We start from the raw sequence: 21,499 nt of genomic DNA, 5'->3' as shown, positions 1-21,499 counted from the left end.
CGGTGCTCCTGCTCTGCATTGGGACAGCACAGAGGCTGCATCTTCCAAATGTTCACACACACACACAAGCCAGGCTAGATGCTGGCACTGACAAGACCAAACATTGATGCCTCTACCTCTTGCTTTGATGCAGGGAGATTTGTCGGGTTAGGTTGTGAGTCCCATGGTCAAGCCCTTGAGAGGAGATGGCCAGGGAGGCAGGCAGGTTTCCTGGCAGGAAGAACCTTTGGAATGAAAAACATGACTCCAGTTTAGCTCTGGGATGTCCCCAACAGCCTGTGGTCTTGAGGCTTAGTCCCAGGCTCTGGAGCTGGTGGCGGCTACAGCTAAGGAGGAGGTTTTTCTGGTCATGGGGCATGTGTCATTGGAGGAGAGTCTGGGGCTCAGTCTAGTCTTTTCCCTTCTTCAGCTTCCTATCCGCCGTGAGATGAGCGGCTTTGTCCTGCCTTGCTCTTTGCCAATTTGTTGTCTCCCCACCAGCCCAGAGCGGTAGGGCCGGCTAACCACAGACCTCTGGAGAAGCTGTGAGCCAAGATCCACCTTTTCCTGCTTCAAATTGATTGTCTCCAGCATTTTGTTACAATAACAGAAAGCCAGCTTCGTGCCAGATGGGAGATTTAAGCTTGGGTAAGAAAGGTCCTTTGTCCAGGCACTAAGCAAGTCAGTGGCCTGATGCTCAGGCTAAGGACTTGTGTAGTCCCAGCCAGCTTTGCTTAGTCCAAAGCCTGAAGCTCTCTCTCCTCTCTCTGTCTCTAAAGATTTATTTACTTTCGTTTTTATGTATACGAGTGTTTTGCCTGAATGCATGTATCTGTGTACCACATACATGCCGAAGCCACTGGAAGGGCATTGGATCCCCTGGAACTGGAGTTATAGGTGGTTGTGAGCTGCCATGTGGGTGCTAGGAATTTATTTCCAGTCCTCTGCAAGAGCAACCAGTGCTCTTAACTGCTGAACCATCTCTCCAGCCTCCAGAAGCCTGAAGCTCTTGGGGAACTGGCCATCTTGCAGATAGGCTGGGCCCATTCTTCATGTATGTGGAAGCGTCCCCTGCTCTGGCCTCACACAGGAGGCCGCCATCCTGTAACATGGCCCCAGGCTCACTCCCTCCAGCCTCGCTCTGGCTTCCAGTCCCATGCTTCCTGAGGCCCATTCAGGGGTACAGAGTGTGAACTCCATAGAGTGCATCCCTGAGCACCTGGGTGGGTCCACCTCTGCTGGGTGTGTCTCTAGATGGGGATGGGCCCACGACCTGCTCTTAATGACACAGTTTGGGCAGCTGGACTCTGTTCCCGCAGGTAAATTACAGGCTTAGCAAGTCAGAAATCAAATAAACACTCCAGCTCCCAGCCACTGCTCCAAGGAGAACAGTGGTTTCTGAGCCTCCCCACCCAACTCAGCCTAATTACCACCTGTCAGTCCCCTGGGACAGGGACCTTTTCTTTGACTCACAGGTCCCAGAAACAGGATGGGGCTGCTGGGCCCCCGGGGTGACGCTATCTTGGTGACCAGCCTGTTCTTAGTTCCCAGACATAAGCAAACGCTGACGCTCCTCCCCTTTGCCCCACGCCTGGCTGGAGGGCCGTGGGTGCCCTGGGTGGAATGGATGGTTCTTCGGGAAGGAAGAGGAAGGCCAGGTCTTTTCCTCTAAGTGGCTGGTGGCGGCCATCTGCAGCTCGGTGCTATGGGTGTTCAGGCGCAGCGTGAGACACTTGGAGAGATCACTGACGCAGGCCGTCAGCTAGAAGAAGCAGTGGCGTCTACTGTGAACCTGGACCTCAGTGTGTTCTTGCTTCTGCTAAGGGTTCACCCTATCTCTGTGCCCATCCCCAAATTGGTCAGCAAGGTAGCGGTGGTAGAGGGAACTAGAAGTTCCCGGGGTCCTTTGCTTCTAGGCAGAAGTGCAGGCCCAGGATGCATGTCATGAAATGCCCCTCTCCCTTTTCCTGAAATCCATGAAGTCCAGTCAGATGGTTCTCTTATTTTTCCTTTTTGAGACAGGGTGTCCCTATGTGGCCTTGAACTCACAGAGATCCCGTCTCTCCCTCTCTAGCACTGGGATTAATGGTATGCACCACCACACCTGCCTCTGACTATGCTTTTTCTAACAAGCTAACTCTGCATGAGAGGAGGGTAGCAGTGCTCTGGTCTAAGTGTGTGTGTCTGTTACACCTAGACACCCCCCCTGCAGTGGGGCGGGAATGGTGCAGAGCCCAGATCAGCCAGTTCCAGACTCCAGGACCACCTTAGCCCATCCCAAGTTGGCCATTCTGGGCTGGGGATGGCCAAGGGTCAGTCTCCCCTAATGTGGGCTACAGTGCTGACCCCAGGCCCCTAAGTGGGCACAGCTCTGTGCTTGGGGTAGGGTGCCGTGTGCATTCAGTCTGTGCTTGGAGTAGGGAGGACTGGGAAGGGAGGGCAATAGTCCACAAACCCCAAGAAGGGGATAGAGGAGCTGGGAAAGGACCAAAATTCTAGCAGGAAGTGGCCAGGGGAAGTAAGGGCCTCCCGTTGCCCCTGTCTAGCTATGATAGCACATGAGGGTTTCCTGCCTCTGGGAAGGGGCGTGGTCAGATGGGGATGGCAGCAGAAGCAGGCTGTCGAGCAGGGCCTCAGTGGCAGCCACAGGCCTTGACCACCATGTTGCGATGCTTGCGCAGTATGACGTTGTTGCTGCTGTCGTAGTACAGCACAGAGGTGGCGCTCAGCTTGGTGGGGGCACAGCATGCCTTGGGGACGACATCTGGTTTCATCAGGTGTACCTGGCAGGGAGGGAGGGGATGCAGGCGAGGGCATGACCCTGGTGCCCTCCTCAAAGGCCTCCCCAGCGAAGCCCCAGCTCTCATTTGCTTCCTTTCCAGAAGGTCCTAGCCCCTTTGACCAGCCCAAGGTCATTTTCCATCTTTGGCTAGAGTAGCTCCCTCCCTGAACATTTGTCCTGCCCACTGACCCCAGAGCGCGCAGTCCCTAGTCACATGACTTGGAGGGCCTGACACACAAACCCTCTGGTACCCTCAGCCCCCAGTCCACCGTCACATTCATGTCTGCCCAGACACAGACAACTTTGCTGGTTCCCAGCACTGGGTGCCCATGGGTACCCTCCAAGGTGCCTCTTCTAGAACCTCACGGCCCCACATTTTTCTGCACTTTAATACATCCCCAACAGATGTAGAGCCGTGTGTGTGTGTGTGTGTGTGTGTGTGTGTGTGTTCAGCTGCCCTGAGCCTCTTTGGGCTCTCTGGGTCCTAGGATCATGGTCTCCATTAAGCAATCATTTGGGTACCCTCCTCCCCAGCTTTTGCACTGCACCCAGCTCTGGCTGGCCATGTATGGGGCAGCACCCAGCTCTGGCTGGCCTGGTATGGGGCAGCAGCTTCCCTGAGGCTGAGGAGGAGACAGGACTCCAGGGTGGTGTGCAGCCAGACTGGGATCTGGGGGTGGCTGCTGCCACCTCTCCATCTAAAAACACATGTGACAGAACTAGGAGATGTCAACTGAGGGGGGCGGTGAGAAGAGGAGGGAGGGAGGGAGGAAAGGAGGGAGGGACAGAGAGAGAGGCTGAAATGGCAGGGAGGGAGCCTTTTCTGAGGTAGAACAGGAGAGCGGGGACACCTCTCTCTTCTTGCACTGGTCACAGCCCTAGGCATCAGGCATCACCATGTGATGGTGTGGAATACATTCAGCATCTACAAATTAATTCATAGCATGCACCTGTGTATTTTTTTTTTTGAGACAGGGTTTCATTATGTAGCCTTGGCTGTCCTGGAACTTGCTATGTAGACCTGACTGACCTCAAACTCACAGAGATCCACCTGCCCCTACCTCCTGAGTGCTGGGATTAAAGGTGTGTGCCCCCACTCTGCCTGGCTTGGCTTTCTGCTTTCTGCCAATGTCCTGGATGCTCCTGGTGCAGAAGCCCAAACCAGGCTCCCTCTGTCATCAACGAGCCATGTGACCCCAGCACACGTGGTCCTCCTCTCACTCACTGTTGCTTTGCTTATGTGCTTACTACAGACTCCCTAGGGCGCAGGGGTTGTCCTGTCTGCTGCCAGGCAGGCCATGAGCACTTACTTTGGCTGAGTCATTGTCAACAGGGGAAACAGAGGCCAGAACAAAGTGGGGAGGAAACAAGACTCGTGGGAACAGGTCCACCCATCACACCAGGAAACTAATGACTGCACAGCTCACTGTCACCCTGTCACCCGGGCTGCTCCTTCCGGGACAGTGGCTCCAGCAACTGCCAGTGGCCATGGTGAAAAGACACCTTAGTGTCAGCTCAGACAGCTCTTTTTAATTCATGATGCTCACTCCAGGGCACCACTTGGCCTAGCCTCTTGCTAGACTAACACAAAACTGTGGGACACCAGGATTCCAGGAAGAACATTCTAGAAAGTCTGGACAGCAAAGTCAACAAGCACTAATGCCTGCCAATACAGGCTACAGGGTGGCTCCTGCTAGAACCTGTTTCCATTGCTGAGGATGGCCCAGAACCTAAGGTTCACCAGTGCTACCCACTGAAGGAACAGTTGGGAAAGGAGTGGGGTCAAAAAACACAGGCAGGGGCATGGCTCTGGAGAGATCTCAGTTGGCCATGTGCTTGCTTGCATGCAGGGAGCACTGGACTTGACCCACAACGTGGCATAAACTAGACCTAATACTGCACACTTATAACCCTAGCACTCTGGCCGGGGGACGAGAAGTTCAAAGTCACCCTTGGTTACATACTGAGTCTGAGTCCAGCCTGGGATATAGATGAGGGAAAGGCATCAGGGATGAGCCGAGGCCCGGAAGAGCAGGGGGCCCAAAGGGGAGGCCCACCAGCCAGGCAGGACAGATGAGTATATACGCACACCAGGGGCCTGAAATCCACCATGTCCACTGGGCACTTGTGCACTGAGGTCACACAGGCCCCATGGGGTGACCATCTGTTGTATTATATGTGTGCCCCATTGTGACCACAAAGGTTGTGGTACATCAATCTGGCCCCACACAGGTTCATAGGCTCCCACTTGAGCATGTGCAGTGAATGTGTGCTCAAGTGTCTGCGCACAGATGCCCATGTGAGCAGCAACTCCTCCTGAGCTTCCCGAGTCAAACTCTGTAGCTGAGTCTGCAGAGAAAGTCCCTCATTCTTACTGCCACCTGCCCCGCCCCCTGGCTCCCAGCTGGCCACTGTGGTACTGACCAAGGACTGCAAGATGGCATGGTTGGTGGCATTCATACAGGAGTCCAGTGGAAAGGCGCACTCCCCCTCGCAGTAATAGGCAGAGTAGCCCTGGGGGGCAATGACCCAGTCCTGTGGATGGGAAAAGGAGAGTCACATCAGTGTCCTTCCATAGAAAGCATCATAGCACCTGTCTCAGGATGACTTGGGGCTGTGAACACTCATCCCCTCAGCAGGCAGGGCTGGACCCCAGCTCTGTCCTCCACACCTCATCCTCTGCTGTCTCCTCCATAGTTGCCCCCATGCCTTCTGCAGCAGCTGTAGCAGGAAGAGCCCAAAAGCCCTGGCCACCCAGCCTCAGTTTCCCTGTTGGCAGTTTACTGGACAGAAGGCTCAGGTTGCCTCATTTTCCCCATTTTTATGCACAGTTAAAGGCACAGTATCTCCACCTCCACCCTGGAGACACCAGACTCTGCAGGTGGCATACAGAGAGGAGAGGCAGAAATTACCAGCCAGCCGAGGTCCCGGAAGCTGACGTAGAGCTCATGCCTACGGCAAACATCTCTGCCTCGGGAGCCGTGACCATCATCTGCAGGGACAAAGGTGTAAAGTCTGCTCAGGGTCCTGCTCTGTGGAGTTGCCATGGGTACTCCCATGTAGGGGTGATGTGACAGGCACATTTACAAATGAAGGACAACAGGAAACTAAACCATTGGGATCACAAGTTCTACTTCTGGATCCCACACATGCCATGACCCAGCTCAACAGTCCTCAGGCTCCCATCACCACAGGGTGCGGCTGTGTGCAGCAGGTGGCATCTGGGCACACATGGCTTCTGCAGACTCTCGACTGCAGCTCCCTTCCTACCAGGCACAGCCCCCTCCCTGCCAGGCACAGCCCACCCTCCAAGCCAGGCACAGCCCCCTTCCTGCCAGGCACAGCCCACCCTCCAAGCCAGGCACAGCCCCCTCCCTGCCAGGCACAGCCCCCTCCCTGTCAGGCACAGCCCCCCCCTGCCAGGCACAGCCCCCATCCCTGTCAGGCACAGCCCCCTCCCTGTCAGGCACAGCCCCCTCCCTGCCAGGCACAGCACCCTTCAAGCTAGGCACAGCTCCCCCTCACTGCCAGGCACAGACAGCAATTAGATCCATTGGCAGGCCACCACTTTCTAGAGGCCTCGGGTGAGGCTCAACCTCATCCTCACCAAAGATCCCGGGGAGTCTATTGGGATGTGGAAGCTCATTTGTTTTCTTTGGCTGCCTCCGCTTCAGTGGCCTCACTGCCCGAGGGGCCCTCACAGGACTTGGGCTGGCTCTGAAGAAGGTAACCATGAAAGGCTGTCTGGATCGTGGTGCTTGTTGTCCCAGCAGACCAGCCAGGCCAGGATCCATGCTGTGCCCTGGGGGACAGAGACAGAGAGAGAGAGAGAGAGAGAGAGAGAGAGAGAGAGAGAGAGAGAGAGAGAGAGAGAGAGAGACTTGTGGGTGGTGGCATGGCACCATGAACCTCAGTTTCCTCATCTGGAGACCAGCCCAAGCACATTGGCCAGCAGGTCTGTAGTGGCGGGGGCAGGGATCTCAGCAGCCACAGGCATTCCTACTGGTGATAACCCGACAGATGGGAAACATTTGGCAGGTGTCAAGGATTTCACCCATTGATTTCCTCGGTTGGTCCTCACTGTAACCCAAGTCACAGTCACTCAGAGATGACCAGAGTCCACTGCTGGTGATGCTCAGGACACTGACTCCCTTGGTCCGATGATCTAACACCCAGGTCCCATCTTCATCCTGCACTTTCTGGGGACTAGAATATGCGTTTCATGACACACTAGCTCATGGCCGCCTCTGCAAGGACATATCTGGGGTTTCTCTTCCCAGCACAGCAAGCTTGATCATCCAAGGGCAGGGCAGTCACTGTCCCTCTGATGCCCACAACCAAGCCCCCAGGCTGAGCAGGGCCAGAGGTCAGAACAGTCACAAAGTCCAGGGTTCAGGTCACATCAGGCTCATTCCAGTGCCAAGTGTGTGTTCACCAGGCCAGCCAATGGCTTCAAAGAAAGGAAGGGGCTTCAGAGAGACAGACCTCATCTTGTCCACAGGAAGAGTGGGACCTATAAATAGGGGGAGTCCCTGATCCACTAAGGACTGCAGATGTCAACCCAGGGGAGCAAAGCCTCCAGCATCTGCTCCAGCTCTGCTGGTGGTCCGTCAGTGGCCTCCACCCTTTCTAACTGCAAAACTAGCATATTAAGCTGGTGTGTTGGCACATTCCTGTAAACCCAGCATTGAGGCAGAGGAAGCAGGAGGTTGAAGAATTCAAGGTCATTCTACTCTTCATATTGAATTGGCAGTCAGTCAAAGCCTATCACATAGAAGCTGTTTCAAAAAACCAACAAGGTTTGGCATGGTGGACCATGCATTTGATTCCAGCACTCAGGAGGCAGAAGTAGGCAGATTACCATGAATTTGAGGCTAGCCTGGTCTACATAGGTGAATTCCATACCCATCAAGGCTGTCTCAAAAAAATCAGCTAACCTCGCAAACAACTAAAAATTAAAACTACAAACCAAACCAAACCAAATAAAAATAGGTAAACCAGGTAATAACCACAGGGGGATAAGAAACTTTCAAGAAGGAAGAGTAACAATGAACCCCCTTTGGTATGGAAATGAATACTTGTATTGGTATGGTTTTTCATTTATTGATACAAATTCAATGTCAATTTTTGTGATATGTATATTTCTCCTCTTGTTTAAGTATGATGCTTATACCAATCTTTTAAAACGTAATGCGTAATTAAATACAGGCTATAGTTACTTATAATAGTCAGAACTTATAGTTAGGTAAGTTAGGTTTTCTAAATATATAGAGATAGATTTGAGATAGTCTTCAAACCTTTCAAAGACCTTCAGAAAATGGCATTTAAAATGGTTTAGGGTTTTTCTTGACAATGAGAAATGTCGCTCCTGGAAGATGGGCATCAAAGAAACTCGTTATGGAGTTTGCTTTCAACATGGCAAGATTAGCCATTTGGGCAAGAAACTACTCTTGCCTAGACTGCTTGACTATTGCTGTATAAACTAGACATGCAGGACCCACAGGAAAGTGACTGCTAATCTCAAACAGTCCTTCAGGGTTCCTGCTTCATGGAAGAGTCTGCCAGACTTTCTGCAGGACACAGAAAATGACTGACAGACTGCCATTCCAGATGGACAGCTTAAAATTTCCTGCTTTGCTGAGAAGTCTTCCAGACATACTGTGGCCTATGGGTTGAATATGGATGCCCCAATGTTACAGAGGAACTTCAGGTGACTGTCCAGACGGCAAGATGTCTCTGTCAATCCTATATGTTTATATATTATCCTTCTGTGGTCTTTGATGGAGTTGAAGACAGATAGTTATAATCATAGTTTTCCTTAGTTATGGTAAAAGGTAAGTTACATATAAGACTTTAGACTCACAAAGATAGGATAGACAATATCTTCTTTAAATCTCACTAAATTTTTTTTTTTGGTTTTTACGAGACACGGTTTCTCTGTATTGTTTTGGAGGCTGTCGGTCAAGCCTGGCCTGGAACTCACAAGAGATCCACCTGCCTCTGCCTCCCCAGTGCTGGGATTAAAGGCATGTACCACCATCGCCCGGCAATCTTACTAAATGTTAATGAACAAAATATTGTAACTATGTTCTTACTTGATAACTGTTCTGTTATATATAATTTGACTATGTTAAAGTTAAAACCTTTCTTTTTATTTAGACATAAAAGAGGAGATGATGGGGAAGTCCTGTGTATATGTCAATAAAGCACTGTTGGCCAATAGGGAAGCAAGATAGGTGGGACTAGGAGTTGAGGAGGATTCTGGGAAAGAGAGGCACAGGCAGACATCAAGTAGCTGCCATAGAATTAAGAGGTCCAGACCCTTTCTCTGGTAAGAGAAATACTTAGATTAACAATTATGGGGTAAATACTTAAGTCAGAGATAGCCAGTAAGAAAACAAGCAAGCGGCCAACAGCCTCATAATTAATATAGCCTCCTGTGTGTTCATTTGGGACTGATGCGGCTCTGGAACTAGGCTGACGGGAAGGCAGCACTCAACACCCCTTCACAGTTCCAGAGCTCTCCTTTCATATCCTGGGCTACTTCTGTCCTGTTGGTTTAAGTTGTAAAGGGTTAGCATTGCAAACCTTTCCCATAGAACTTCCTCCAGGAAAACCACCCATACACGGCAGCTCACTTTGGGTGGGGTCACCTCCCACAGACAGTCAGCTTCCTTTCTGGTGTCATGCTAGAACTCAGAAACAGTTCCCTTTGTGCCCGTGAGATTCCTTACACCAAAGCCCAACAATGTTCACTTTATATATCACCAAACACAGCATCACTGTTCAGCTGACATGTAACAAGCGCCGATACACACATGTACATGCCTGTAGGTGCAGATACAAAATCTCAGACAACAATGTGGATCTGTGTTTTTGCTCAGTATGCTCAACATCCTGGGTTCTACCCCAGTGCTTGTAAAAGAATGTAAAAGAAGCCAAAGGGCTGAGGCCACAGCTCAGAGCACCTGCCTGGTAAGCACGAACTCCTACATAAAATCCCAACACAAAACCGTAGCGAAACAGAACACTCATATGTGCGCGCACACTCAGGCCTGTTAGCTCCACTTGTACGCCAAAAGGCTCTTCATTATACACGGAGTGAAGGCCACTGTCCACTCAAAGGTCACTACGTCAGCAACTGGGCTCTACACCAGATGTCCACCAGCCACTTGAAAGAAAAACTAATCAATACAACCTTTGACTTATGACTTCACCTGCCACTAACAAATGTGCTAGGCTTGTGAGACTCCATCCCAGGACTGTGGCTAAGAGATGTGGGACAAAGGGCCTGGGACAGAGTCTCTGGTGAGGTCAGGCAGGAAGAATGGGGCCCAGAGAAGATGGTGGGGCAGCAGGTGGTATGAGGGGGCAGAGAGAGCTTCAGGCAGGTGAAGAAAGACAGGAAGGGCCCCAGGGCCACACACTAGGAGGATGGAGTAGCTGGGAGCAGGAAGGGTGGTGAAAGCCACAGTGTCAGGCCCTGCAAGTAACACAAGGGGCAGGTTTAGACCCAGGACAGGCCCGGTGTCCCTGCTACTTACTGCAGAGTCCCGGAGCCCTGGCTTAGAGGAACACAGAGGGCGTCAGTGTTCCAGGTTCAGCCACATCTGTTTTCTTTCATGAAACTGGTCTTGTGTAACGAAGGAGCCTTTAGAGTGCAAAGCTGGCCTGCATGGGTGCTGGAGGCCCTCAGGGCAAGGTGAGCTGCACTGAGAGCCCACGGATGCAGCGAAACCGAGGTTCCTATTTTATAGGTGCACAAACTAAAACCAGAGACGGCATCAGCTGTTCAAGGCCTGGAGCAAGCAGCTGCAGAGCCAAGTAACTCCTACCCTGCCCAGACAAGGCAGAGACTGCGTGAGGTGGGGCAGACGCCCATGGGACCGATGCCACTCTTGCACAGTTCTGTATCTGATAGGCCCAGCGAAGCTGCTCCTTGTCCAAACCGGAGTGCAGCTTCCCTCCCAGATCGGCTCCTTGCCCCCATCATCACGTAGGACCCTATCTGGTGGAAGACCCCAGGCTTCCCAGCTCTGGGAGAAAAGCATGGTGGGGGAGTGCTTTCTCAGGGTACACACACACACACACACACACACGTACACACACTCACACACACTCACATACACATGCATACACATACATGCATGCACAATCACACACACCCACGCACACATACACATGCATACACATACATGCATGCACACTCACACACATGCACTCACACACGCACACACAAATGCATACACATACACACATGCATGCACACTCACACACACGCACACGCGCACACACACACACCTCTTTATAACTTTTTTCACTTTCACCATGAAATTACAGACTCAGAATGACAGACCCCAGAGCTGCCACATTGGGATTAAGAAGGGAGGCCAGCTGGACTTCAGAACGGAATATCAGTATTGTAGGGACAACAGGAGACACTGCAGTTTACTAGGTGAGAATCCATCCATGGCAATGACTAGATTCTAGACCACCTGTGCTAAGCCCAGGCCTCTCGGGACACATGCTGGGACTGCTAATGTACAGTGAATTTTCCAGTACCAGCCCCAACCATCTTCCCTCAGTCTCATCCCAAGGCGACAGGCCCGCCTCCCTTCTAGGGACACCTATGCAGCTTCCGGGAGGAAATGGGTGGGGGCAGATTCAGGGAAACAAAATCAGGAGCAGAAACGAGGGCCCAGGAAGAGAAACCGGAGTTCCTGCTGCCCACAGACCCACAGGTCTGCATTCCGTGGCGGCAGTGAAGCAGCACCAGGTGAACTTGGGATTTGTTCTGCCCCGGTGCTCTTCTCCAGGCCTCATGACTCAGCAGCGCTGACACCTGTCAGGGGATGAGCTGGAGCCTTGTATGTGAAGGTCACAGAAAGTGGGAGATGGGGGGCAGTGTCCTCAATGGTTTTAGCGCAAGGCTTTAGTTAGACACACAGGCTCAGCTTAGGGTTTTTAATTAAAATCACTCGGCTCTTGAGAAGATACCATCTGGCAGCGGGAAGCCCGAGAGCCAGTGGTCACTAACTCCTTCACAAATCAGCCCTGGAGGAAGGAGTCAGGGCTCCTCAAGCATCAGGTTTGATCTGCTGCATAGGTTTGAGGTCGGAGGACACCTTAAAGGCACAGCCAGTGGTGGCCTTAACCTCCTCCACCGACGATCCCTCCCACAGCTCCATCAACGTCAGCCCCTTCTTCGGGTCCACGTCAAACACGGCCTTCTCGGTGATGATGAGGTCCACGCAGCGCTTGCCAGTCAGCGGCATGGTGCATTTCTCCAAGATTTTGGGTTGCTTTTTCTTGGTGCAATGCTCCATGGTGACCACCACTTTGGTCTTGTCACCCGACACCAAGTCCATGGCACCGCCCATGCCCTTCACCTTCTTGCCTGGCACCATCCAGTTGGCCAGGTCACCGTATTTGGAAACCTGCATGGCACCGAGCATGGTCAGTTGGATGTGTCCCCCGCGGATCATGGCAAAAGAGTCGTCGCTGGCGAAGAAACAGCCCCCGGGAATCACAGTCACCGTCTGCTTGCCCGCGTTGATGATGTCGGCATCCACTTGATTTTTCGAAGGGAACGGGCCCAAGCCCAGGATCCCGTTTTCACTGTGCAGGTAGACCGTCATCTTGGGGCTGATGAAGTTGCTGGCCAGGAGTGGGATCCCGATGCCCAGATTGGCATACATGCCGTCCTCAAACTCGAGAGCTGCGCGCTTGATGATGCGGGTCCTGGAGGCTTCCTGTTGCTTGCTCATAGCCGCTGGTTGGCAATCGCACGTGGTCAGGCGCTCAATGCGCTTCTCGTACTTCGGTCCCTTGATCACGCGGTTCACGTAGATGTTTGGGATGTGTATGTCCTCCGGACGGAAAGAACCCACGTCCACGATCTCCTCCACCTCCACCACCGAGATGTCCGCGGCCTTGCACATGGGCACATTGAAGTTGCGCGCGCTGCCCCGGAGGATCACGTTGCCGGAGCGGTCGGCCTTCCAGCCCTTGATCAGAGCGAAGTCGGCGCGGATGGCGTGCTCCAGCAGGTAGTGGCGGCCGCCGAACTCGCGCACCTCCCGCGGCTGGCTCAGGGTGACCAGGTGGCCATCGGGCGAGTACCGGATCGGAGCGCCCCCTTCCTGCACCAGCGTGCCATAGCCCGTAGGCGTGTAGAAGGCGGGCACGCCTGCGCCACCTGCGCGGATGCGCTCGGCCAGGGTGCCCTGCGGCGTCATCTCCAGATCCAGCTCGCCGGCCAGGTACAGCTGCTCGCACAGCTGGTTCTCCCCCAGGTATGAGCACACCACGCGCTTGACCTGCTTGGAGGCCAGCAAGACGCCCAGGCCGAAGTCATCCACGCCCACGTTGCTGCTGACGATCTTCAGGTCCTTTATGCCCTTGGTCTTCAGCGCACTGATCAGGTTCTCGGGGATGCCACAGAGCCCAAAGCCCCCGAGCATGATGGTCACCCCGTCCTTGACGCCCTCCAACGCCTTCACCGGATCCGTGTAGAAGTGGACGCGTCCGCAGCGGTCGCTAGCAAAGCGGAGGGCAAGGCGGTGGGGCAGCGCGGGCCGTGGGCAGCGGGCAGAGACCCCGCGCGGGAGCGCCCACGCCAGAAGCCTCAGCGCCGCCATCGTCCACTCGCCACGCGGGCTCCCAGGACCCGAACAGAGAGGGAAAGGCCCGGTGCACCCTGTGATCCTGCCTGACGTTACCTCTGTGCTGCGTCACAGAGCAGGGAGGACACCGACCAGGATCGCCACGGGTCTCACCCTGAGGACAGCCTTGGCCATCTCTGTGGCTTGGCCTGTCTCACAACAGCTTGGACAGGCATTGGAAACCCTGCTGCTGACAACTAGCTGCCAGCGCTGTGACCCCGTGGTACCCAGGAGCTCACCTGGGGGTGGGGTTCGGAGCCCCCTCCTTGAGGGACTGAAGTTAGCCTGTTCATTTTATTTATTTGTTTATTTATCTATTTATGTTCTCTTTCTTTTTTGTTTTTTTTTTGGGGGGTTTTGTTTTGTTTTAAGATTTTTTTGGTTTTTACGAGACAGGGTTTCTCTGTATTGTTTTGGAGGCTATCGGTCCAGCCCATCCTCGAACTCACAGAGATCTGCCTGCCTCTGCCTCCCGAGTGCTGGGATTAAAGGCGTGCGCCAACACCGCCCGGCACTGTTTTTTTGTTTTTTGAGACAGGGTTTCTCTGTGGCTTTGGAGGCTGTCCTGGAACTAGCTCTCGTAGACCAGGCTGGTCTCGAACTCACAGAGATCTACCTGTCTCTGTCTCTGCTCGATTAAAGGCATGTGCTACCAACACCCACCTTAGCCTGGTCTTTTAAAGTCCCAGTCACATCTGTCACCCACTTGTGTTAAACTGCTCTAAACTTTCAAGTATCTTGCCAGTTTTCCCTAATTCAGGGTGACTCCTGCCACCTCTCTGCCCCCCTCCTTCCAAGCTATCCTTCCAGCCTTTGGTGGACCCCAGACAAGCCAGTCCCCTTTCTGTCCTCACTACATAAAGGAAATGTCCCACAAAAATCCTGTGAGTGAATCAGTGACTATAACCCTGTGTAGATGAGGAAACTGAGGCTCGGGTACTGAGTTACAACACTGCAGAACCTGGAGTGCAGATCCCCCCACCCGCCTTCTCAGTACAGAACCTCTCAGAGTGGAACCTGCTGCCCATGGAGAAGCCCCCTCTCCCCAAAGGATACCAGAGCTGGCTCTCAGGAAGTCAGTTGCTACAGTTGCTATTAGGAGGGGCAGGAAGGCAGCCCTGGCTGGGGCCTCCCCCATCCAGGACCTCATCACTCTACCCACTGAGTCCTCAAGAAAGGCCAAGCATGGCCCAGGGAGAGGGGTCTGTGTAGTAGGCCGGCAGCCTCTGCTGGAACCATCTCCCAAGACCCCCAGGGCAGCTCCCTGCTAAGGCCTGGAGCCTCACCATCCTCGGTTTCCACATAGAGGCGGAGTCCCAGGTCCTTGTTATGGTTCAGCAACCAGCGGTCACTGGCTGCAGTGACGTCCAGCACCAGCCAGCCCTCGTCCCCAGATCGGAGCGTCTGAAGATCCAAAAAGAACAGGTCAGACTCCCTGTGGACATGAAAGAACAATTAACCAAGGCTGAGGTCGGCACACCTGCCTGTATCTTGTGCCTGCCTGGGGACCACTTTCAGAGCCTCTTCCCTGCTTGGCTCTGGGCTGGCCTCCTTTGCTACCACATTTCACCGACAACCAACCCCTGGCATTTTACTGTGTCCGTGTGCTGGTGGGGACACTGGCACCGTGGCTCAGTGCTGTGACCTGTTGAGGGCTCCACAGTTACCAGCAGGGCAGGGAGTTCCAGACCAAGCCCCTTTCTCATGTCTGAGGCGCCTCTCCCAGCGTGAGCCCCTTTCCTTTCTAGGAAATGCACCTGGACAGGCCCTGCCGGAGCCTAGGCCATGAGACCCTGAGGTGGGGTGGGCACCTGGCAGAGGGAAGGTACCTGTTGGAGTGCTCCTGGGCCACCTCGAACATGCTGACATGGAGGGTTGTGTTGAGCGGGTGGGTGCTGGGCTCTTTGTATATCCGGAACTCAGCAGCCGTGACAGCTTCCCCAGCAGGGATCTGGGTTAGGTCAAAGAGGAATTCCTTCCAGTGTGGCTCCTGGTAGTCCAGGGTATGGTCATGTTCCACTGGAAGACAGAGTGGGAGTGGGGTGGTCACCAGGAGCTATGGCTTGTGCTCAGAGGAGAAGTTGTCTGGGTAGGGCCCGCTCCTGCTCTACAAGCAGCTTGTGATCTGCTCTGGGAGCACTCCAGGCCCCAGGAGGTGTGTCGTGGGAAACTCAGCAAGTGCTCAGCAGCCCCTGGACCAGCGATGAATCACAGCACCTCCTCTCAGAGCTCCTAGGCCAATGGTGAGAAGGACATTGGTCCCAAGGCTGAAAATCCCCAGGGCTCCAGGGGGGAAACCCTATCTACAGGGACATAATTGGCTGAATTTCGGTGGGACAGAGGACTCCCAAAGTCTGTCCTTGATGAGAGGGTGGGTGTGAGAGCTCAGATCTGACAGCTGATCTGGACTGTTAGTTCTGTTTGCATTTCCCTCGGTGTCCTGGGAGAGAGATGTGCAGAATGCAGGCCACATTACAAGGCCAGTAGCAGAAGGACCTTAAAAAAGGGAGGGGCAACCAGTGCCAGAAGGATCTGATGGGAGGACAAAGGGAAGAAGGCAGGCAGAAAGCAAGAGGAAATGGTGACATCTGAACTGATGGACAAAAAGGCGTCTTGGGCAGTGGCCAAGCATGCGCTAGGCAGAGGGGAGTTGTCTGTAGATCATGGCCGTTGGGTGTAGCAGTGGGTTTGGCTGAAATCCAGGGCTGGGAGCAAGGCTGTGCAAGTGGGAGCCATGTGGTCTAAGGGACCCCGTACAAGAGCTGCTGGAGGTGAATGAAGGTAATGGCAGTCTAGGGTGACAGCTGAGGAGGAGCTCAGGATGGAAGCTGACTGTGCTCCCTATGGCAAAGGCAAAGATTTTAGAAAAAAACAAACCTGCTCCCCAGCTGCAATGATGTGCCCAGGATGGTATATTTTGGGCAGCCTCATTTCAGCCGCTTGTCACTTTCAAATGCCAAAAATCTGTGTTTCCGGAAAGAAGGGGTGGGGAGCCGCCCAGCACTGTCCCCAAAACCCAACAGAGATTTTAATTATATGGTTTAGTCTTTTAAAAAAATCCTCTCTGTGGCTATGGGCTCAGTGACCACAAGCCAGGTTTTAAAAAGCACCAGGGTGAGCGGGTGTGAGGAGCACTTCCTGTCCTCTCCCTAGAGTCCTGGTCCAGTGATGAATGGAATACAGATGTGCTGGGCAGAGCAAGGGACAGGCACATCTGGGCAGAAGCAGGTGGAAAGGGAGAGGAAGGAATGGACAGTGTCCCACAGCACTTAAAGATGGTGGACACACAGCACATGCCAGCCCAAAAGTCTAGAGAGAATGAGACATAGCAGGCGTCATTGAGGGTGGGTTCTGAGCCTTGGCCTGGCTTTTTTTCCTGCAGTGAATATCTATCCTCATGTGTCCTCCTCCTACCTTTTTCAGGACACAGTGGGACACACAGGTGCATCCTGGGGTTTATCTGGGGACTGACCCTGAGCTCTGTGGCCACCATCCCTTAATGATGTGTGTCTTGAAATACTCTTGGATTGCACTGGCTCTCCCTTCCAGACTTCTGTGCTATGGGTTTGTGAAATGAAGAGCCAGGGACTCCAGCACAGGAAACTCTGCTTTGGTTGTTCCAGACAAGCAGTGGATCTGAGAAGGTTTCTGTTTGTCGATTTTCTTTTCCCCGAGACAGAGTTTCTTTGTGTAGTCCTGGCTATCCTGGAACTCACTCTATAGACCAGGCTGGCCTTGAACTCACAGAGATCTACCTGCCTCTGCCTCCTGAGTGCTGGGATCAAAGGCGTGCATTATGACCAGCAGGCTGATCTGGGAAGTTTTTAGAACAATGGATGTGATTTTCGTCTGAAGTAGATAAAAAGTCCTGGGATACCACACCAAAACAGACTCTGCTGCTGGAAGTGGCTCAAGGAAGCATCCTTTTCTTTGCAGAATGGTGCATGCTCTGTGCTAACTAGAGTTTGGAAAGGGGGGCAGGGGCACTGCAGAGTTTTTGCTGGGGCCTCGATTTTCCAGTGGGACTTCTCAACAGCTGTCTCTGCTTTAGTCATGCGGTAGCACTGAGAAGCATAGCTCGTTTGCCATGGCAGCTCCCAGGGCCATCCCCTGTATGATCTTAGCATGTCTATATGAAGGGAGACCACATGGGGATCCTCTGCATGCAGGGCTACAGAAGTGCAGGAACTGAGGGATGAGTAGCAATCATCTGAGCTCCAATTTCTCAACTTTCTCCATGTATCAACGGGACAGCCCTCAGAGAACCCACGTGTCAATAGGACAGTCCTCAGAAAACCCACATGTCAATAGGACAGTCTTCAGAGAGCCCTGTGTCAATGGGACAGTCTTCAGAGAGCCCTGTGTCAATGGGACAGTCTTCAGAGAGCCCTGTGTCAATAGGACAGTCTTCAGAGAGCCCTGTGTCAATGGGACAGTCTTCAGAGAGCCCTGTGTCAATAGGACAGTCTTCAGAGAGCCCTGTGTCAATGGGACAGTCTTCAGAGAGCCCATGTGTCAATGGGACAGTCTTCAGAGAGCCCATGTATCAACGGGACAGTCCTCAGAGAGCCCATGTGTCAACAGGACAGTCCTCAGAGAGCCCATGTGTCAATGGGACAGTCTTCAGAGAGGCCATGTGTCAATGGGACAGTCTTCAGAGAAGCCATGTGTCAATGGGACAGTCCTCAGAGAGCCCATGTGTCAATGGGACAGTCTTCAGAGAGCCCATGTGTCAATGGGACAGTCCTCAGAGAGCCCATGTGTCAATGGGACAGTCCTCAGAGAGCCCCATCTGAAGGGTGTGCTTGAAAGGCAAAGCCACAGAAGAGCAGGATACACATACGATATTTTCTTTTTTTCCTCTTTTCTTTTTGAGACAGGATCTCTCTTTGTAGCCCTGGCAATCCTGGAACTAGCTATGAAGACCAGGCCAGCCTTGAGCTCACAAAAATCCTCCTGCCTTTGCCACTCCAGCCCTGGCTCAAAGCATGTGCCACCACTTCTGGCTCAATTTTATTTTTCTTATAAATTTTTTTAAAATGTATGTTTTATTTCATGTAACATTGGTGTTTTGCTTGCACATGTCTGTATGTGAGCATTAGATTCCCTGGAACAGAAGTTACACTCAGCTGTGAGCCACTATGTGGGTGCTGGGATTTGAACCTGGGTCCTCTGGAAGAGCAGCCAGTGCTCTTAATTGCTGAGCCATCTCTCCAGCCCTCAATTTTATTTTTCTAAACAAGAGTATGAACAAGAGCCAGTGGTGGTGGTGCATGCCTTCAATCCCAGCACTGGGGAGGCAGAGACAAGCAGATCTCTGTGAGTTCGAGACCAGCCTGGTCTACAGAGTGAGTTCCAGGACAGGCTCCAAAGCCACAGAGAAACTCTGTCTCGAAAAACAAACAACAACAACAACAACAAAAGTATGAACAAGAAACCATGCCATGAAAATATGTCATCTTAAAGGCATATTTGTGGAAGGTTTCAAGGTGCCATCTTTCCACCCATCTGGTCTTTGACAGTTCACTGGGAACCTTGAATATGGTGCCAAAAGATCACCATGAAAAGCATTTCCCTTTCCACGCATGTCCATCCCTCACCTTCCCATAAATTAAGGTCTGGAATCTCCCAAAGATGCCGAGACTCCAAGAGGTAGTCCCACAACAATGTTCCGGCTGGGACAAGAGCATTGTGTAGCATTTGAACTTTCGTTACATGTGGGCATGGGACCCCGGAGTCCTAGCTCTCAGCAGGGCTCTCTCCATCACAACATCCTGACACCATGTGCTGATGAAAGCAAAGGTGTAAAAATGAGTTAGAATTAGCCAAAAGCAGGACAGATGACCAGGAGAAGCAAATAAGAGGCCTGCTGTACTTCCAGGCTGTAGAGTCCACTGAGTGAATTTGGGAAAGGGCATGGCCTGGAAGATGTGGTTTCTTGGGTTTTCCCAGTAAAATCCTGTTGGTGACTGTGGCGCTAGCAAAACTCGGTCCCTGGAAGATTCGGATAGACTGGGGGGCACACTGACAATTTCCTGGCCACTGTCCTGCATCCTGACCATGTGAGATACGCCCTTCCAGGAATTCTCAGAGGTGACTCCAGGAGTGGTGGTTGGAGTGCTGTCTCTGAGTAGGGTGTCTCTCCCTGTGCAGTTAATAATGGATAAGTGTTGGGGATGTCCCAGAATGTCACTTTGGGGTATGTGGAAGAAGTTCCTCCCTGTGCAGTTAATAATGTATAAATGGGGGGGTGTCCCCAGATGTTTCTTTGGGCTATGTGGGAGAAGGTTCTGGATGTTTTTTTCTCATGGTTCTGACAGCTTTATAAAATGCTTCAATTTTGCTGGCAAAATGCCTCAGAGCTTAAAAGCATGTATTGCTACTGCAGCGAACCCGGGTTCAGTCCCAGCACTCACTTGTCCGCTCATAGTCACCTGTAACTCCAGTTCCAATGGGTGTGATGCCTTCTTCTGGCCAGAGAGCTCCCACACACACGTGCACATATATGCACACAGGCATACGCATACATAAAATAATCATTTGTTTGTTTTAATCCTTTGGGTTCTGCATTCATTTTCCCTAATAACATTCACAAAGATTACTTCACTTATTCATCACATTTTAAATTACATTAATTCATTAATTCAGTGTGTGTGTGTGTGTGTGTGTGTGTGTGTGTGTGTTTCTATCTACTTATCTAGATATACATACCCACAGGCATGGTACACTGTCCTGTAATCACAGCAGTCTAGAGGCAAAGGAAAGAGGCCAACTGAGTTCAAAGCTAGCCTGGGTACAGGGTGAGTTGGGCCAGTCTGCACTACAGAGGTAGAGGGTGTCCTTGAGGGGTGGGGAGAAGTGGGGTTGGGAATATCGCAGGGACTATTGTAGGACCACTTTATGTTCTTGACTTTATTCTGAAATAATTTTAACTATTTAGGTCACAAGAATAGCAGAGATCTCTTACTCCTTCTATAAGTTCTGCTACTAACACTGTCTGAACCCAATCTAGACTATCAGGAAGAAGAGGAGATCAATACCAGATCAGCAACGGAACCAGGCTTCTCTCTCTAATGCCTCCTTCTGCTTCAGGCTGTAGTCCAGGATCACATTGCATCTCTTTTTGTCATTTTCTTGTCATTTCTCTGTGGGCTCCTCTGATCTGTCACAATTGCTAGTCTTCCCTTACCTCTCTTTGAAGGGTGCTGGTGGCGTTTTCTCCTGGTGAGAATGGTGAGCCTGCACTTTGGAGGATGGCACAAGCGGCATGTTACACAACATGATGTCCATGACAGCAACCAATTCCTTGGTGCCTGCCAGATTTCCCCTGCTATGATGTTACCACTTTTCCTTTTATAATATGGGGAAGATATTTTCAGGCTTTCCTTGTTATGTTAAGTGTTTGTGTATGGGGTTTTTTTCCTTGTTATGTTAAGTGTTTGTGTATGGGGTTTTTTTCCTTGTTATGTTAAGTGTTTGTGTATGGGGTTTTTTTTCCTTGTTATGATATGTGTATGTGTATGGGTTTTTTTCCTTGTTATGTTAAGTGTATGTGTATGGGTTTTTTTTCCTTGTTATGTTAAGTGTATGTGTATGGGGGTTTTTTCCTTGTTATGTTAAGTGTATGTGTATGGGGTTTTTCCTTGTTATGTTAAGTGTTTGTGTATGGGTTTTTTTTCCTTGTTATGTTAAGTGTTTGTGTATGGGGTTTTTTTCCTTGTTATGTTAAGTGTATGTGTATGGGGGTTTTTTCCTTGTTATGTTAAGTGTATGTGTATGGGGTTTTTTCCTTGTTATGTTAAGTGTTTGTGTATGGGTTTTTTTTCCTTGTTATGTTAAGTGTTTGTGTATGGGGTTTTTTTCCTTGTTATGTTAAGTGTATGTGTATGGGTTTTTTTTCCTTGTTATGTTAAGTGTATGTGTATGGGGGTTTTTTCCTTGTTATGTTAAGTGTATGTGTATGGGGTTTTTTCCTTGTTATGTTAAGTGTTTGTGTATGGGGTTTTTTTCCTTGTTATGTTAGGTGTTTGTGTATGGGTTTTTTTTCCTTGTTATGTTAAGTGTATGTGTATGG

The 21,499-nt window shown here is 51.6% G+C and overlaps 2 protein-coding genes across 2 annotated transcripts in view; both read right to left on the bottom strand.

Annotated features, from left to right (window-relative positions):
• Positions 1-893: 893 nt before the first annotated feature.
• The window catches only part of Bmp8a (bone morphogenetic protein 8a), a 33,747-nt gene continuing 13,141 nt past the window's right edge, over positions 894-21,499 (bottom strand). Inside the window, exons 2-7 of the mRNA XM_040756712.1 lie at positions 15,255-15,444; positions 14,712-14,860; positions 6,369-6,563; positions 5,674-5,753; positions 5,186-5,296; positions 894-2,762 (exon numbers count right to left, since the gene is read on the bottom strand). Coding sequence (XP_040612646.1) covers positions 2,613-2,762; positions 5,186-5,296; positions 5,674-5,753; positions 6,369-6,563; positions 14,712-14,860; positions 15,255-15,444 — 875 coding nt within the window. The 3' untranslated portion in view covers positions 894-2,612. The remainder of the gene's footprint in view (positions 2,763-5,185; positions 5,297-5,673; positions 5,754-6,368; positions 6,564-14,711; positions 14,861-15,254; positions 15,445-21,499) is intronic.
• LOC121143943 (succinyl-CoA:3-ketoacid coenzyme A transferase 2A, mitochondrial-like) lies at positions 11,712-13,459 on the bottom strand. The gene has a single exon (XM_040756711.1). It carries the CDS (start codon positions 13,399-13,401, stop codon positions 11,839-11,841), a length of 1,563 nt encoding a protein of 520 aa, XP_040612645.1. The 5' UTR covers positions 13,402-13,459; the 3' UTR covers positions 11,712-11,838.

The sequence above is a fragment of the Mesocricetus auratus genome, unplaced genomic scaffold (assembly GCF_017639785.1).
Source record: "Mesocricetus auratus isolate SY011 unplaced genomic scaffold, BCM_Maur_2.0 Super-Scaffold_100014, whole genome shotgun sequence".
Taxonomy (NCBI): domain Eukaryota; kingdom Metazoa; phylum Chordata; class Mammalia; order Rodentia; family Cricetidae; genus Mesocricetus; species Mesocricetus auratus.
The sequence above is the reverse complement of the archived record's forward strand: the minus strand, read 5'-3'. Positions and strand labels throughout refer to the sequence as shown.